Source organism: Enhydra lutris, unplaced genomic scaffold (genome assembly GCF_002288905.1).
Source record: "Enhydra lutris kenyoni isolate GAN:26980312 unplaced genomic scaffold, ASM228890v2 scaffoldscaffold13, whole genome shotgun sequence".
In the NCBI taxonomy this organism is placed as follows: Eukaryota; Metazoa; Chordata; class Mammalia; order Carnivora; family Mustelidae; genus Enhydra; species Enhydra lutris.
The window spans coordinates 7,901,038-7,919,330 of NW_019154097.1; the positions used below are offsets into that span (position 1 = coordinate 7,901,038).

At 49.8% G+C, this 18,293-nt stretch overlaps 1 protein-coding gene across 2 annotated transcripts in view; it reads left to right on the forward strand.

Annotated features, from left to right (window-relative positions):
- Window positions 1-210: 210 nt before the first annotated feature.
- Window positions 211-18,293, forward strand: part of LOC111145762 (collagen type XV alpha 1 chain) — a 102,296-nt gene continuing 84,213 nt past the window's right edge. For both annotated transcript variants that reach the window (XM_022500948.1, XM_022500949.1), the window contains exons 1-2: window positions 211-270; window positions 359-444. In XM_022500948.1, the coding sequence (XP_022356656.1) occupies window positions 260-270; window positions 359-444 (97 nt within the window). In that variant the 5' untranslated portion in view covers window positions 211-259. The remainder of the gene's footprint in view (window positions 271-358; window positions 445-18,293) is intronic.

Genomic DNA, 18,293 nt, shown 5'->3' on the forward strand with positions numbered 1-18,293 from the left:
GCGTGGGGACGGCGGCGGCGGCGGGGACCCCCAGGGGCGTGAGTGCGGCGCCGCTGGCCGAGGTGGGCGCGGCACGGCGCGCGGGCGAGCGCAGGGCGCGGCGGAGTCGGGTTTCAGAGCGCGGGTGACTCAGGGGAGCAACGAGGCTGCCCGCCGCCGCCGCTGCCCAGCGCCGCCTTTGTTCGCCGCAGGAAGGGCGAGCGGCGGCCAGCGCGTAGCCGGGCTCACGGTGCCTTCGGGGGCTCGGCAGGCCTGCGAGATGGCGCCAAGGTAAGACTCGCTTCTCCGCGCCCCGGTCCCTCGGCCCCTCGGCCCTCCCGTCCGCCTCACCTTCTCGCCCCCCCGCCACCTCTTGCAGGAGGAACGCGCGCTGCTGGCGCCTGCTCTTGCTGCTTTCGATCTCCGCGCTTCTCCCCGCTGTCTCCCAGACCCGCTCCGCGACAGGTAAGCGATGCGGCCCGAGGTGGCACCGTCTGCTTCCGCGCCCTCCGGGGAAGTTGGTTTTGGCGGCGGGAGTGCCTGCGGTGTGCTCCTCATTCCTGGACATAAAAGGGAGTCCTCGTCGCGCGGTGCGCACTGGCGGCCCCGCAGCTTCCCCGGGCGGTGCGGAGGATGCGAGGGGCGAGCGGGAGTCCCTCACCCGCAGGGCGGGTGGCGCGCCGTCCGACCACTGTGGAGCTAATCGCGGCCCCCCGGATCGTGGGCACAGAGGGACATTGGAAGCACAGTGACAGCGCCAGCGGCTCCGCGGGGACAGTTAGCTCCAGCTCACCCAGCGCCCGCGTGCAGGTCGTGCGTGCTGGCTGGTTCATTGTAAGGGCAGGTCTGGTGCCCTCTCTGGACACAGGTGCGGGAGCGTGACCACCAGCAGGGACACCTGGCGCCTTTGCCGCGCAAGAAATAACGGGACCGAATTACCTCGATGTTTAACTTAGTCTTGAATTACCTAAGGGAGTCTCCCATCCGTCGCGGGCAGTGGTGCCATGGGTGATGAGAAGAGCTGGGGGTGGAGGAGAGCCAGGAATCTGGTCTCTTCGGTTCCCCGAGCCTCAGTTTCCCCACCAGAACCCAGAGGCGGGTGGATGACTGGTAGGGTCTGAGTTAAAACTGATTTGGGGGGGGTGCCTGGGTGGCTCAGTGGGTTAAGCTTCTGCCTTTAGCTCAGGTCATGATCCCAGGGTCCTGGGATCAAGCCCCACATCGGGCTCTCTGCTCAGCAGGGAGCCTGCTTCCCCCACCCTCTCCTCTCTGCCCACTTGTGATGTGTGTGTGTGTCAGATAAATAAAATCTTTTTTAAAAAATGTAATACAACAAACTGAGGATTAAAATCAATCAATCAATCAATTGATTTTTCGATTTTGGTTGAAGTGTGTGTTCAGGCTGTGTGGGCTTGAATTGTGGCTGAGTTAGGTGACCCAGCTCAGGACAATGAATTTCACATCTCTGTGCCTCTGTTTACAGTAAAGGGCAATAATTAGACCACCTGTCCTCCTAGGGATGCTGCAAAGATTAAAAGAGGTATTAGAAATAATATGCTTTCCACACTGTGACTCATACTAGGCACAAAGTAAGTGATAGAACTTTTGGGTTGATCCTTGAAACAGATGTGTGAGCAAACAATGCAGTTTGAGAGAGGTTTAGGAGTGGCCTGTCCCAAAGGCGGGATTTGAACCCAGCTCCCTGGGTTCCCTTCCTTGCTCCCTCAGCTCTTTCTCCTTGCTGTGTTGTTGCGGAACTATGTTGGCCTAGCGGGAGCCTCCCACCCCTTTTGAATTTAGAAAATCAGTATTTAGCCTCAATAGAAGAAGTGTGTGAGAAGGGGGAATCAACCTCCTTCCCTTTGCAGGAAACGGACTATGGAGGGTGGCCTGGGTTAACTCTTTGTGTGCCAGAGGAAGCCTCAGACAGCCTAGACCATTGTCTCCTTGGGAGCAAGACCTAAATTCAAAGACCACTTTTTCCTGCCCGAGCCTCCAGCTTGGCATTTCTTGCAGATCAAAGGGCAGCTGGAGCACAGCTTTGGCTTCTCAGCACCATGGCCCATGTCGAAACATTGCAATTTTCACGTGCTAGAGGGTACCGCTGGCTCAGCGGTAGAGGGCAGCTTCGTGTTTCGTGGTCTTTGTGAATTTTCCTATAACCCCCACTTCCAAAAAGGAAGAAGATTCTGGGAAAAGAGACTTCGGTGTTTTTATTTCTTCTCCTGTGTTTGGAGGCTGGACTCCTTGATGCCAAGTCCGTTGTTAGAAACATCACAGAGGAAGTCCTGTTCCCATCCATAACGTAAAAAGGAAGTGCCAGGAAACCCTCAGGAGCCAAAAAGGGCAAGGAAAGGGCCATTTGCAACTGATGGGTACTAGGCGTCCCTCAGAGCCTCTCCAGATTTCCCGGACACGGGAAATATCCTTCCGCAAACCAGATTTTGCATGCATTTTAATCAGGCCAACACTTAAAACAAACCACTTTATACTTTCAGGCAGAGGTGTGAGCAGGTCTGAGTTACCTTCATCCAGTCCTCAGAATCACTGCAGGAGGCAGGGACCAGGACTGTTATTATCTTTGTGCTTTAATAAGGAAACCAAGACCCAAAGTCTCAAGGCTTCCTAGCTCCTGAGGGTTTCCTACCTGCCCTGTTTAAAGAGACCCTTGTCAATGGGACCCTGTCCCCCACACCGATCCTGGTGCCCCTAACTCATCATAGCCGAGCCAATAAAGTTACAGTGCCATTGGGATACCTCTCTTTTAGCAGATAGGGAAGTGGTTTGGGGGACAGGGGCAGTGGTTCCACAGGTAATTTGTTCCTGCTAATAAAACCCTGATAGATGCAACTTACTTAGTTTTCTTTAAACTGTTTTACCATGAGATTTAACACCCATGCAGGAAAGTGCACACAGAAAGTATAGCCCAATGATTTATCATAGATCAAACATCCATATAACCCAGGTCAAGAAATAGGATAGGGGGCGCCTGGGTGGCTCAGTGGGTTAAACCCTCTGCCTTCAGCTCAGGTCATGATCCCAAGGTCCTGGGATCGAGCCCTGAGCCCCACATTGGTCTCTCTGCTCAGCAGGGAGCCTTCTTTCCCCCCACCCCTGCCTGCCTCTCTGCCTACTTATGATCTCTTTCCATCAAATAAATAAATAAATTCTTAAAAAAAAAAAAAAAAAAAAGGAAAGAAACAGGATAGCCCCAGAAGTTCTCTTGCACCCCTTGGATGTGATTATTCCCTCCCTGCCCTCAGAGGTCACCATCACCTTGACTTTTATGGTGATTGCTTCCTTCCTTTTTAGAAATAACTGTAGTACCTAAGCATGTATCCCCAAAGTCTACAGTTCCGTTTGACTTGAGTTTGAACTTTACACATGGTATCTTTCACTGAATATTAAGTTTTGAGATTCATTTACGCTGTTGTATGTGGCTGTAGTGAATTTATCTTTGTCGCTGTATCATTTCCCACTGGATTAATATGCTGTACATTATCTGTCCATTTTTCTCCAACAGGCTTTGGGGCATTTCCATGTTGGCAGATAGAGCGATGTGTTTCTGAACATTCTTGTACATGTGTCTCGGTGCACAGGGGCACATATTCCCGTTGGTTCCGTGTCTAGGGCCCGAGTGCTGGGTAACGGGGTGTGCCGCTGAGGCCGAACAGACAATGCCAGCCCTGAGGTACACGGTCGCCAGCCTGGTATAAGAGCTCCCACTTCTTCAAATCCCCAACAGCACTTGGTCTTGTCGCTGGGCTGAATTTTGGCCCTTCTAATGAGTACATTGTAGAATCTTACTGTAGTCTTTTTTTCTTCCTCAAGATTTTATGTATTTATTTGTCACAGAGAGAGAGAGACAGTGAGAGAGGGAACACAAGCAGGGGGAGTGGGAGAGGGAGAAACAGGCTTCCCACTGAGCAGGTAGGCCCATGCAGGGCTCAATCCTAGGACCCTGGGATCATGGCCGGAGCCAAAGGCAGGCACTTAATGACTGAGCCGCCCAGGGGCCCCTAGAATCTTACTGTAGTCTTAATTTATGTTTTCCTGATTATCAAATTGATTGCCTTTCCATATATTTTTTTGGATCTCTGGTTATCTTCTCTGACTTTTTTTACTGAGGTGAAATTCACATAACATGAAACTAGGCACTTTCGTGTGTATAGTTTGGTGGCAGTCCGTACATTCATATTGTGGTACAGCTGTTTCCTGTCTAGTTGCAAAATGTTTTCATCACTCCAAAGAGTGAAAAGTCTAATTTCTATTAAGTGGTCCCTGGCCATTTTCCCCAGGCTCACCCCACGAGTGCTAAGCAACCACTGATTTGCTTTGTGTCTCTATGGATATGCCTGTTCTATTTCATATAAATGACATCAAATAACTTGGGTCTTTTGTGTCTGGCTTCTTTCACATAGCATGATATCATTGAGAGACATCCATGTGTAGTGTGTGTCGGGACTTCATTGCTTTTTATGGCTGCGTAATATTCCACCAAATGGATATACCGCTTTCGTTTATCCATTCTTCCATCGATGGGGACATTTGTGTTGTCTCCTCCTTTTAGCTGTCATGGATAGTGCTGTTAGAAACATTTCTGTACAAGAATTTGAGTACTTGTTTTAATTATGTTGGGTATATACCTAGTAGAACTGCTGGGTGATGTGGTCATTCCATGCTCAGGTTTTGTAAAGATTCCCAAATCTTTCCACAGTGGCCGCACCATTCCACAGTCCTCCCAGCAGCATACAAGGCTCTGATTTTTCCACATGCTTGCTGACACTTATTTTTTTCCATTTTTTAATTACGGTTATCTTAGTACAGGTGTGAAGTGGTCCCTTCTTGTTGTTTTGATTTGCGTTTCTGTAATGACTAGTAACATCGAGCATCTTCTCACAGGCTTGTTGGCCATCTGCAGATCTTCTTGGAGGCAAATCTGAATGCTAATCAGAGCCAGTTTGGGATTTTCCTCTAACCATCTCACTCTCACTCATGGCCATCTGATGTGCTTTCTTGAAGAAGAGAAGAGTGGGGAAAGGTCACACCTGAGATGTCCTGTCCCTGGCCTCCTGCCTCCCTGGGGTCATGGCCTGTAGTGAGCTACTGTTGCTTACACACCATTGGAAGTTGCGATGAAGATAAATGATGGTAGTGTTTTCATTACTGGGTAAACTTTTCGGGCTTATAGAAAGTGGGGAATGCCCCTGGGGGCCTTCTGTGCCGCCTGTGTGTTTTTATGACAGAGCTCAGGCTGAGAACTGGCCACAGAGCCACTCATAGCTTCCCATGTTGTCTTAGGGTTTTATAGTCTCTTTGATGAGCACACATGAAGCACAAGATGTGACTTCTTCTCTCCATCTAGAGACTGCCTTGCTCTCTGTTTCTCTCGAAGGCCTAATGCTACCTACCAGTTTACATGGCACCCTGGTAGAGGCATCTTGCGAGATAAGCTTTCTCATTATGGAACTCCCCACGACCTTCATCTGTCTCTCCCGCCACCACCCACTGTTCCCCCTGCCCCCACTAGTGTCAGTACGTTTGTCTCCCTTTTCCATGGGAGCCCTTTGATGGTGTGGGTCATGTCTCGTTTGTGCAGAGTTGGCCACTTGGACTTCAGCTGTTTTGTCATTATTATGAACAGGGTTGCTGGGACCATCTTCTGACGAATGGCCTTTATTTTCCTTTTGGATTTTTTTTTTTTTTTTGGACTAGATTATCCTAAACAGAAGTGCCCATCAACAAACAGAAGTGGTTGGATAGTTCTTCTGTATTTAGATGGCTCTGTCTTAGATACAAATTTAGTCATTCTCCTTCTTACTTTAATTGCTCTCACTGGGTTCTTACTGTACCTCAGAGGGGGTCATGCTCCTTGCTGCAGAGGGCCCTTTGTGGCCTCCCAGTCTCTCCAGTCACACAGAGCCCCTACTGAGTTGGGCTCACACCAAACCACTTCTAGCTGGTGGAATAAGATATGCAATGACTCATCTTTGTGTCTCTGCCCAGGCTGGTTGCTCTTTGAGACTACCTTTCTCCTCATGCCCCTGATAGCCCACCATTCATCCTTTACCCATTCTCTTTGGGAAGCCCTCCTCCACCAAGCAGGTTGGGTGTCGTTCCTCTGGGCTGGCACTATTAATCCATTCCTCAGTCACAGGGCTTCTCAGATGGATGGTGACCACTGATGAAATCATTGATGAAGTCTGCCTTCCCTACTACCCAGGAATCTCTAAGAGGCAGGGACTGGGCCTTTCCAACTCTGAATCCTAGAACATAGCCCAGGGCCTGGAATGAGGGTACATTATTGGGACTTTTAGTTTTTTTTTCCTTTGGTAACTTTAATAACTAGTTATAAATTTATGCTAATGTCATTTTGCTCTTTATCTTTTTTCATTATATGTAATTGCATAACAATTTGTTGTCTAGCTTATCCCCATTCATCTTATCCTGATGGCCTCCGTTTTGTCAAAAGTTGTACATTTATCTTTTCTTTGCTTGCTAAATATTGAGTTTATTTTCAAGGTTTCTTTGAATGTCTACAGCTTGATCTGCTTAAAATGGACTGTAAATTAGGTTAATTACATAGACTATGTAGTGTGTAATCTGAAGTCAGTTTTTTTTTTCAAAATACTAATTAAAATGTGAGTGATTTACCCATCATTGTGTTGCTTCTGGTTACCGTGTAATTTTTTTCTTAAATGATAGAAATTTTTTTTCTCAAATCTCTACTGTTGATCCCTTCTTGTGCGTATGAGTGTGCGTGTTTTTAAAATCTCACTTGGCAGGGCACCTGGGTGGCTCAGTGGGTTAAAGCCTCTCTGCCTTCGGCTCAGGTCATGGTCTCAGGGTCCTGGGATCGAGCCCCGCATCGGGTTCTCTCTGCTCAGCAGAGAGCCTGCTTCCCCCTCTCTCTCTGCCTGCCTCTCTACTTGTGATCTCTCTCTGTCAGATAGATAAATAAAATCTTTAAAAAAATAAAAAAAATAAAAAAAATAAAATCTCACTTGGTCTTGATAATTACTGCATTATAGTATGTTTTAAAATCTGGTAAGGGAAGTCACCCCTGTCTCATTCATTAGGCCATACACTTTTTTAGTGCAGACCGGTGTATCACAGAATTTTCTCATGATATGATTTAGTAGTGGAAGTGTTGAAGTGGTGGTGGGTGGGTGAGGGTTGTCAAAAGGGAGGAAATCTTACAATAAGATTCAGCCGAAGACACTAATGTGCAATAAGGAGAATGGATGAGCAAATAAGGTTTCAAAGCCAGAGCAGCAGATCATGGGGCCTGAGATACTACTCTTGGTACAGAGCCCAGGGGAGCAGAGATGCATCAGAGGTGTTGGGAGGAGCGGGTTTGTTGACTGACCACCTTCCTCTGCTCCACCCCAATTCAAGAGAGAGAAAGTCTAGGGTTAGAGCAGAACCTGGAAGAAGATCCAGACCTATTATTGGGAAAGCTTTAATGAGGGAGATATGAGACTGGGGTTATCTAATGAGTGCATCCCACCTGTTATCCCCATCAGAACTCAACTCAGCCCAACCTAATCTAATACAACCCAACCCAACCCAGCCCAACCCAACACAACCCAACCCAACCCAACCCAACCCAGCCCAACCCAAACCAAACCAATTTTATCCAATCCAATTCACTTTGCACTTGTTGCAGGACATGGATGACTTGAAGGATTAGACAGGGAAGAAAACTCTTCTAGGGATCTTGGTATCTCCCTCAAATGAGTAGAACCCCTGACTTCAGATATTAGGAGAGCCTCTTCCTGGGTTTGAGGGAGCTTGGCTAGGGTCTGATTTGCAGGGGGCAGCCTTGCCCTCAACGTCTCCAAGAGTCACCCTTCCATCACTGAGGACTTGCATGAGGCCCAGCTTTAAATCCCCTCTACCGCCAGGAGGGCTTTTTCAACGAGTCTTTCTACAAAGTGAACATCTGTTGAAGTCTTTGAAAAACTGCCATGTTCTGTGTTCTGGCTACTATATAGATATATTTGTATTTATATACATATAATATTTATATGTATAACATTTTTATATAATTATATTTATAGATATATATACAGAGAGATATATTTATAGATATATAGATTTCTGTCTTCTCCCCATATTTCCTAACTGCCTGATCTCACAGAGGCCCTCTGGGATGTGTGTTTGGTGACTAAGAAGATGCATTGGTCCGAGCGTTCATATCCTAGAGCGCCTCAGAGCTCAGTAGTAGAGACCAGCGGGCAGCAGCTGACTTAACTGCTAGGGAGCCTACCCTGTGTGTCCTAATGCAGGTGCAGGTGAGCCTCTGCCTTACCAGAGTAGGGATGTCCATTTCCACCAGCAGATGGGGTGGCAGGGGGAGGGAAACGAGTTTTGAAAGAGGAGCTTTATTTTTTCAATTACACTAAAAAATTGATAGTCAAAGTAATAGTCAGTGTAAAGACCTGGAGGATGGAGGAGTTTACAAAGGCCACATATTGTCTCATGACTCAGATAAATGCTGCCAACATTTAGTGGACAATTTTTCAAACTTATGTGCCTTAATGTGCGTATATGTTATAAAGAGAATAGCTCATTCTGTACATTGTGTTTCATTGCTTGGCATTTTTTCCCCTTAATAGTCATCTAAACCCTTCCTCTGGAGCATTAAATATTGTCCCTAACATCCTTTGTAATTGAAATAGTATTTCATTGTATGTACGTCCCATAATTACACTAGTCCCCTTTTATGCCTTTAGACGGTTTCTGGTTGTTTGCTACTATAAAAACTATCGTGATGACCCCATTCTTGTAGTTCTGTATTTGACCCTTTCCACAGTTATTCCCTAGCACGAATTCCTGAAGCAAATTGTTGGCTCTAGTGCATGCCCATTTTTAAAGCTTCTGTTGCATTCTTTGGAAAGGCAGTAGTGATTTCTCCTCCTCCCCACAGCAGCACACAAGAGGAGCTCAGCCGGCCTTTATCCGCTGCTGCTACTTCTCTAATCCAAAGGGAGATGGGGCGCCTGGGTGGCTCAGTCCGTTAAGCCTCTGCCTTCAGCTTAGGTCTCAATCTCAGGGTTTTAGGATCGAGCCCTGTGTGTTAGGCTACCTGCTCAGCAGGGAGTCTGCCTCTCCCTCTTCTCTGCCCTCTTCCTCTGTCTTCCCCTACCCCCACCCTGTGCTCTCTCTCTCACTCTCTCTGTCTCAGATAAGTAAATAAAATCTTAAACAAAACAAAACAAAGGAGAAAAGTGACAGCAGGGGGAGGGACGGTGCTGCATCACTGCCCCATATTTCCCTTAGTTGAATGGAGTCGTGAATCCTTCCTCCTTGCTCTCTTCCTGCTTTGTTCATTCATTTTGCACATGTCCTGTAAGGGCTGGACGAGAAGAGGGTCTTTCCGGAAATTGGAATTCCAGGAGTCAGGTTGTAAGGGCCTTGATGGTTCTCAACCTTGGCTGTACCTTAGAATCACATGGAGATTCAGAACGAACACGATGCCCAGCCTTCCCCACTTCCAGGATGCTGGACCCATCCAGGGTGAGGTCGAGTCACTGGCAGGTTTTAAAAGCTGTTGGTGTGATTCTGGGGTGCAGCCAGGATTGAGAACAACTGGTGCCGCCCGAAGGCCTCCTTTCCGACGTGGCGATCCCGAGTCCCAGAGAGGAAAGTACCAGCCGTGGTTGCAACACAGAGGAGGGGCACGGCTGGCACTGGATCCCAGAGGGAGCTTCAGGGGGCATAGTTCAGGCAGATGAGCTCTGGGAGCCTGGGTCTTGGGTTCAGATCTCAGCTCTGCCGCTTCGCACTGAGTGACCTCTCTCTGCCTTACCTTCCTTAGCTATACATTGGGCCAAGAATTCCTACTCAGAAGAGTAAGGAGGTAAGCATTGGGCCTATAATTGGTAACCCGTTCAGTACCTCCTTCCTTCCCTGTTCCCACATTACTGCAGGTTCCCCAAGGGCAGGAAACCTATTTTATTTATCCATGTTTCCTCAGCATCTGACATGGCACCAAATGGACACAATGAGCACTTGAGTCCATTAATGAATGAATCATTCAAAGCCTGAGACTGTGGAGATCTGAGTGAAAACCCAGCATTATGAACCCTTGACCTTAGCAAAATCTGTGCGTGTCCGCTGCCCTGCTGGGAGACCACCCGCAGCCATCCGCTGTGACAGAGGGTGCGGGGACCAGAATGGGAGGTATGGCAGGGACCCAGATATAACAGGTAGGTCAGGATAGAGTATGTGTCACCAGAAGAAAATGAAGGTAGGCTTTTCGGGTGCTGGGAAGTTATAACGATTCTAGAATAGAAGTCCAGAGAGCCTAAACGCTGGCGGACAAACTGAACTTCAATTCATGCCATTTCTACAGCATCACACCCAAAACTCCATTGGGCCCTCCAAGTGCTTCTCCCCTCTCAGCCCTGCATCTTAGCAATAGGCTTCTTCCATCTTTATTTTCGGCATGTAGTTCTGTCTCCTGCCACCCTTCGGTGTGTCCTCAAACTGTGGCCCACAGTAGTCTTCTAGCTTCTCGCTGCTCAGATGTGGTCCAAGGACCAGCAACAGCAACAGCAGCATCTCCGGTCCCAGCCACAGACCTAGTAAATCAGAATGTGCGTTGTAACAAGCTCCCTGGTGATATGCGTGCACGTTAGAGCTTGAGCAACGCTGTAACACCGTGACCATGTCACCCCGGCTTCAAACCCTTTGTCATCTTCCCATGCTAACCACCCATGGAAGGTAGTCATGGCCCTCCAAAGGTGTCCACATCTTAATCTCCAGAGCCAGTGAATACGTTTGGTCACATGGTGTAGGAGAAGTAAGGTTGTAGATGGGATTCAGGTTGTTGATCAGCTGACCTTAAAAGAAGTTCCTGGAAAAAAGAGGATCCTGGAAGATGCTCGTGGGCCCGGCATAATCACAAGGGTCCTTAAGAGTAGAAGCAGGGGCAGGAGAGGAGGTCAGTAAGATGAAACATGGGAAGAACTTGATCGGCCTTCTTTGCTGATGCTGATGACACAGGAAGGGACCATGAGCGAAGGAACACAGGTGGCCTCTAGAAGCTGGAAAAGGCAGAAATGGATTTTCCCTTCAAGCTTCTGGAAGAGAGCCCAGTCTGTTGATGTCTTACTTTTTTTTTTTTTTTTAAGATTTTATTTATTCATGTGTCAGAGAGAGAGAGTATGCACACAAGCAGGGGGAGTGGGAGACAGAGGGAGAGGGAGAAGCAGGCTCCCCGCTGAGCAGAGAGCCCGGTGTGGGACTCGATCCCAGGATCCTGGGATCATGACCTGAGCTGAAGGCAGACACTTAACCGACTGAGTCACCCAGTTGTCCTGAGACCTTACTTTTTATCCAGGTAAGACCTGGGTTGGACTTCTGACCTAAAGAACTGTAAGATTATAAATTTTTGTTTTTCTTTTTTGATGTAATTCACTAAATTTGTGGTGACTTGTTACCGTAGCTATAGACAACAATGACAACACTACCTAGCATGGTATTTGAGACCCCTGACATCCCACCAAAGTGCTGTTCTGGCCTTGTGTACCAGAATATCCCTCCTCACAGCCTGAGCTCAAACTGCACATTGAAATCTGGGGGAGGGCCACCTTGAGCATCTAAACTGGGGACATTTTCCATACCCCAGCACCTAGCACCATGCCCGGCCCCTGGTAGGTACTCAGGCAATGCTTCTGAAATGAACAACCCGGTAGAAACCTGGTGCATTCAGGTGACCATCAGCCATGGAGGGACTCCCCTATCTTCAGGAGGCACAGATGGCAATGATGGGGGGAGGTGCGGTAGACACCTGCCCAGAGGCTCAGCTTTGATGTTCCCCTGTTCTTCCTTTGTCTTGAATGGATCTCTGCTTCTTTGGGGGCCTCAGTTTCCCATCTGAGAAGTGAAGGGGTTGGGCCAGGTGAACCCTAAAAGCACTGTTAGCAGGAACATTCTAGCATGCCCGAGTTCATTCTGCCCAGACACTGTGGCACTCGGGGGGCAGTGACTGAACTCAGCAGCTCTTAGCCCTGTCCATCCAGTTGCCAGGCAGATGCCTCACTGCACCCCCATCCACAAGGCAGGATACAAAACTGTCCTCGACAACCGTGCATTTGGCACAAAACGGAGACCACAGCTACCCTCTCCCCCGTCTAGCTAAAATGCCAAATTACTCAGTCTCCCACGGAAAGAAGAAAAAAAGGAGGGGTGGGTAGAAACTCTTTCTCATTGCGGAGTTTTTCCATGTGACACATTTTCTAATTTTACTTCAGGTTTAACTGTCTAGAGTAGATGGCTCCATTTCAGGGTCTCCCCCCCTGTTCTTTTAGAATGTAAACTTCCAGTTGAAGAAATGGAATGTTTTTGCTTGTTTCATATTTGCAAGTGCGGGCTGATACCAAATTACAGCTGAATGTCTTCGTTTTCTCCACCGGGGAAATTCTCTGAAATGCCCAGCACTAGCCTAGCCGTCCGATTCCTCGATGCTGGGCCTGGCTGTGGGAGCTTGACCGAGTCACTGCCAATCTGGGACTCAGATGCTGGTGCTGGAGCAAGGCAAGACAAGGCAGCCCTTTGGAGACAGCTCCCCGTGGACTGTGTGGCTGGACTGGAAGGAGCAGTTGGTGGGCCCCGTTTCTAAGAGTCGTTCTGTTTGAGACTCCTCCGGAACGGTGTGCACCTGACTTTATGTCTGCTGCCGGCTCTGGCTCTGTCTTGTGGCCCTAGTGCATGGAGGAGCTGAGAAATTGTTAGTACGTGGAAAGAGCACTGCTGCTTTGTTGGAAAGAAATGGGTCTTACCCTTGCAATGTCTGTTGCATCCAATGTCCCGCTTACATCCCTCTGCCCACCCACCACCCAGCATCAGGGCTGTGTCGTGTCCTTCTAATGGACTGTAGTAGCAGTTCCCTTGATGGTGGGACCTCCATGTCTCTGTTCCCAAACATGCCCTGTGGCTCGTGGAAACACAGGTCCCATCACATCACGCCCCCTCTTAGAACACTTCTGTGCTTTCCATTACACGTTAAATTCCACTCTCTTTGGGCCCGAGCTCAAGGCTGCTTGTTCCCTCCCATCCCTCCTTCATGCCCTGGCTCTAGCCACGCCAAACTGCTTGCTGGGCTCTGACACTGTTCTCTTCACCCAGCCTTCGCTCATGCATGCCTCCCTGCAGGCTGGGATACTCTCCCTGCCCTACTGAAATCTTCGTTTGCCTTTCCTCCTCTATAGACTTACTATTCAAACTGGTCCCTGTACCAGCCCATGGGCATCAGCTGGGAGCTTGCTAGAAATGCAGAGCCCCAGGTCAGCATCACCTACGCCCCTTGGGGATGTGGGTGTTCGTGCATGGCCTTTGTAGCATGGTGGTTAAGGGTCTGGGCTGTGGGGGCACACAGAACTGGTTCAGTTCCAGGCTCTGCACGTACTGGCTAGTGATTTTGGATGGCTTACTAATCCTTTTCTATCTCAGTTTCCTCATTTGTAGAATGGGAGATAATAATCGTGCCCATCTCAGAGTTCTTGTGATGAGGCCAGGGGCTCATGTCCCCATAGCTCTTAGCACAGTGATTGTACCTGCTTCAGTCTATCAGGGCTCAGAATTCCTCTGCAGGTCCATCTTGCCAAGGATGAGGAGGACTGGAACAAGGTCATTCAGCTTTGGAATCATTGATCTTCTAGTGGAGGGAACGTAAAAAGCCATACTCTGTTGTGGGAAAAGTGAGATACAGCTGAAGGAGGACTTCGCAGGGGCGGGTAGGTGGGTGGGATAGAATTAATCCCAAAGTTTCTGACCTCAGTAGACTTTGCATCCTGCCTGTCATACCTCGTAGGTCTGTCTTTCTTTAGAGAAAGAAAGAGAGGGGGAGGGGCAGAGAGAGAGAGAGAATCCCAAGCAGGTTCCAAGCCCAGCACAGAGCCCAACTTGGGGCTCCATCCCACAACCTTGAGATCATGACCTGAGCCCAAAACAAGAGTTGAACACTTAACTGATGGAGCCACACAGGTGCCTCAGGCTTTTCGTTCGTTCATTTGTTCACTCATGGTTACCGAATAAATACTCATTAACTGCCTGCTTGGTACAAGGCAATGTGGTATGTCTGGGCAGCAAATGATGAACAAGAGGGACATGGTTCCCGACCTTGAGGGAGTCTACAATCTATGGGGGACATAGACACTAAATAAATAATTGTAAAAAAAAAACAACCTTAAATTATTGTACGTGGTGAGCAAATGTTAGGAAGAGGTACAGGGAGTTCTGAAAGCACAGCCCTGGCCATTTTGATCAGCACTGGGGGGGTCAGAAAAGTCTCCATGAGGAGTGACATTGAAGGTGAGATGTGAGGGGTGAATCGATTTAGCCAGGAAAGGGGATGGGTCTGGGGGGTTGGAAGAGAAATGGAATGTTCCAGATCAAGGGAGTATAATAAAGAGAGGGTGGAAACAACAGTGTGTAGGTGTGGGAGGGGAGGCTGCGGGGAGTCTCAGGTAAAAACAGAACTTCCATCCAGGAGCTGCTTTCCCAAGCCTGGCCCTGGGTGAGCATCCTGGCTTCCTTCTGTTCCATGGGTCCCTTGCAGTGCTCATAGCCCAGAATCCATGGGCTGTGGGCCTCCGGGTCCTGCCTCCTGCCCTGCTTGTGCCTCTACTTGCAAAGAGTGAATTGCTTCAGGGAGGAAGTACAGGGTCTCCACCTCTATGTTGCTCCAGAGAAGTGCATTGGAGAGGTAGCAGCAAAATTTTGGTACCATTAGGGGAGCAGGGCTCAGTGAGAGCCACCCAGAGCCTGTGACCCCTGCATCACCATGAGGTGATGAGGCCATGAATGTCACAGGGGGAAAGAATTCTAAGACTCGCCCTCTGCAGTGAGACTGTAGTTGGTCTTGGCTTTGAAAAGCTTCTTCCTGTCTATGAAATGAAGGGGTTAGACCAGCTCTCAGGCCCATCCAGATCTGATACTCTTATTTTGACTTTTGTCTCTCTCTGGATCTCAGTATTCAGAAGGTGTGTCCATAAACACAATGCAGAAATCTCTTGCCAGGGAACAGAAGCAAGATCCTGGGGCTCATAACTCTGGCGGGAAGCTTTTAGATGTGTTTACACAGGAGAACAACTTCTTTAGAAATGGTGGGGTAGGGATGATGCTTTCCCTCCTCCCGACCGGGCCGTCCCTTTGGAGACCTCACCTTGGCTGTGCTCCCGGCTCCTGGCTGGGTGACCATGGCACACAGAGTCATGTTGTTTATTTCCCGCATCCATATTACTCAGAAGCTGGTAACTTGGCTGGGGGTGGGGAGTTTAGTGATGATAGGGGAACAATTAAGAACATTTTATACTAAAAGGAACAGCACACATATATTACGGAGCAGGATGCAGAAGTTGAGTGCTTTTAGAGTTAAAGCAGGAGGCTTTCGTTAAGTCTCTGAGCTCTGGGGGCTCTTTGTCTAGACCCAGATCCTCAGGGTCCCCTGTCCCTGATGGCAGGATGCATAAGTGGAGATGATATTATATATAGATTTGAGGTCCCCAACTTGTAGGAGAGGTTCAGAATCATGGCAATAGATGCCAGAACCCTCTCTTGAATAAATATTTTCTCCAGCTGCAGATGCCTAATGCACTTATGTGTGGAAGGGATTCACTCTTTGTTGTTGTTGACAAGATGGAGATCATTGCTTTCTATAGCTCTTGTACTAGAACTGTCTATGCCCTAAGGGGAGGAACTTGTCTGTCACTGCTGGATCCCCAGCACCTCTAATAGGCAGACAGCAGGTGCTCCGCGAATGCTGGTTGAGTGAGTAAATGTGTGTGTGTGTTCATGGCTACAAGAAGCTTTCCCCTCTCAATCTGCATTTACCTTTCCAGGAATGAGTGTGTGGGGCCGCATTAGCATGGCAAGGTTGAGTGGAATGTGAGAAATGCTGCCCATGTGTGTGTAGGCAGGGGACTGGACAGTCCCACTCAAGTTCAGGGTTTCTAAGAACCGCCCTTTGGAGGCAGCCTCCTCCCCTTGTGGTCCGTGCCACGGTGGCTTCTGTGGGAGAAGGCACAGAACCACTGTTTGTGCACCTTGGAGAGCTGGGTTCCTAGGGCACCCCTTGCAAAGGGCCTGGAGGTTCCCCAAACACTTTGCCTCCATCAAAACCCCCTGGGAACCTTGGGGACCCCGAACATGTGGGGCTTTCAGGATCATCTGTTCTAGTTCTAAATTACAGACAAAAAGATGGGAGCCACATAGCTGGCCTACAAGAAGCCTGGATCTGGGTCTTCTGATGTCCAGGTGGGGGCATTGCCCCACCCAGAACTCCCCCAGCGCCGTGTGACTGTAAATGCATGGTTGGTCTGTCCCACCCCTGGAGACGTGGGAGGAGAGCCAAAGGTAGGCATTCACAGACGCTGAGGTCCCTTTTGTATATGGCAGCCTGTGGTTAGAACTGAGCTTTGGAAACATCAGATGGACTTCAAATCCCAGTTCTTTCTTTTTGGAGCGATGTGTCTCAGGCAGATCACTCAGAAGAAGGGATGGTTTCCTCTCCTTGATGTGGGACTGGGGTGGGCAGAGGTCCCACTTCTGGGGCTGTGTGAGGCATTCAGCAAGTGATGCTAGGGGAATGCTTGGAGAGAGCCAGAAGAAACAGGCCTTCAGTGGATGGGAGGTTTCCCTAAACCAGGGACCTCACGCTGCTGCACCAGTGGCATCACTGGCCTCATCCTTGCAGATTCTGACGAGGGTGGCCTCCGGGCATCAGTGCTCGAAAGCCTGCAGTGGTGGTACCGCCAGGGTTGCTCAGTCCTAGACCACACAGACCATGAAGACCGGTGCCTCTCCAAGACTAGCAGTGCCAGGCACATGGTGGTTGGTGCTTGATACTATTTGTGAGTGAGTGAATGGGTGGATGGATGAATGAGTGAACGAATGGAGGGAGGGCGTGGTTGGCACCTGACGTTGCCCTCCGCCACCCCCCAGAGAGCTGGCTCTGGCCATATGTATGCCCACATAAGGAAACGAATGCTCAGAAATGTCAGAGGACTGGCCCAAGGTCGCCAGTTGGTAAGTGGTGGAGCAAAGACTTGCACGCAGGTCTGTCCTGTGCCGAATCCCCCATCCTTTCCCCTGCACCCACGGGGTGACGCTGGCCCTCCTGGGATTCCCTCGACGTCCCCCTCAGTTTCAGGGTTCCAGGTAGGGGCATCTCCAGGGTAGTCATCATGGAAGTTCTGTCCCCCCTCACTCCGGTCACCAACCCCGCTCTCCCTCCGGCGAACGTGTGGGGACTGTTGAGCTGTACTTTCATCTAGATTAAACAAGAGTCAGCCTGTTGCAAAATATGACTTTAGGGTCACCATCTGTTCCAGCTGTTTACTGAGACTCAAATCCCACTGCAGAGCCGAACAGGCTCCAGTGTCCAGTAGGGAGCCAGTCTCTGCGCCACTGAGCAGGCCAGTCTGTAGGAAGAAGCAGTGTGTTTGGTGACAACTGGCAGCAGGTATCTTAGAGGTTTTTTCCCCACCTGCCCATCAGCACCCAAGTCATTGTATGTGTGGACTGCGGGCCCCCACCACAGGTACGAGGCGTTCATGCCCACACTGGGCCTCTACTGTGTGCCAAGCCCCGGCTGAAGCGCTTTCCCACACCGCACCTTCTCTAGGGTTTCGGGGGAGAGTGGCCTGGAGACTAGATGGCCATGGGAACATGCCATCTTGGGTGACTCACATCATCAGTCTGGGCCTTGGTTTTCTCGTCCTGGGGACATGGGACTGGTGTTTCCCCAAGGTCCTCCCCAGCTCTGAAGGCCTCCACTGGGCTTGCTCTGCGTGGGTGAGATTTCACGGGCCTGCCGAAGCCGTGAGCTCACTCTGCTCGGTGGCTTCTCCGCCCTGGCTCAGTTCAAACCAGCTCGTCTGCTGGGACGCCCCGGGCTGCTCCCACGGCAGCTTGGTTTGCCCGAGGCAGAGCTACATGCCAAGTGCCCTGAGAGGCTGCAGGAAAGTATGTCTCCGGCTGTTGCCAGCCTACCGCCTTCGCTCCGCATTCCAGTTCCCCAGTTCCACCCTCTCCTTGGCAGGGGAGGGAAGGGGACCCGGCTGCCAGGGGCAGCCACTCGGGGTGAGGTGGGGATGCCTCCTAAAATGGTCAGCAGTGGCTTTCCTCAGAAGCCTGCTGAGGCTCCCTGTGGCCTGCTGGATATATACTTCAGTCTCCTTGGCTCTCAAGCCTTTCTGCAATCTGGTTCCTGTCTCCTCTGTGCAAAAGTGGTGCGACTAGAAAGAGCTGGGGAGGGCCTCAGGTGACCCCCTGTGAGTCCCAGCCACCTGCTCACCAGCCTT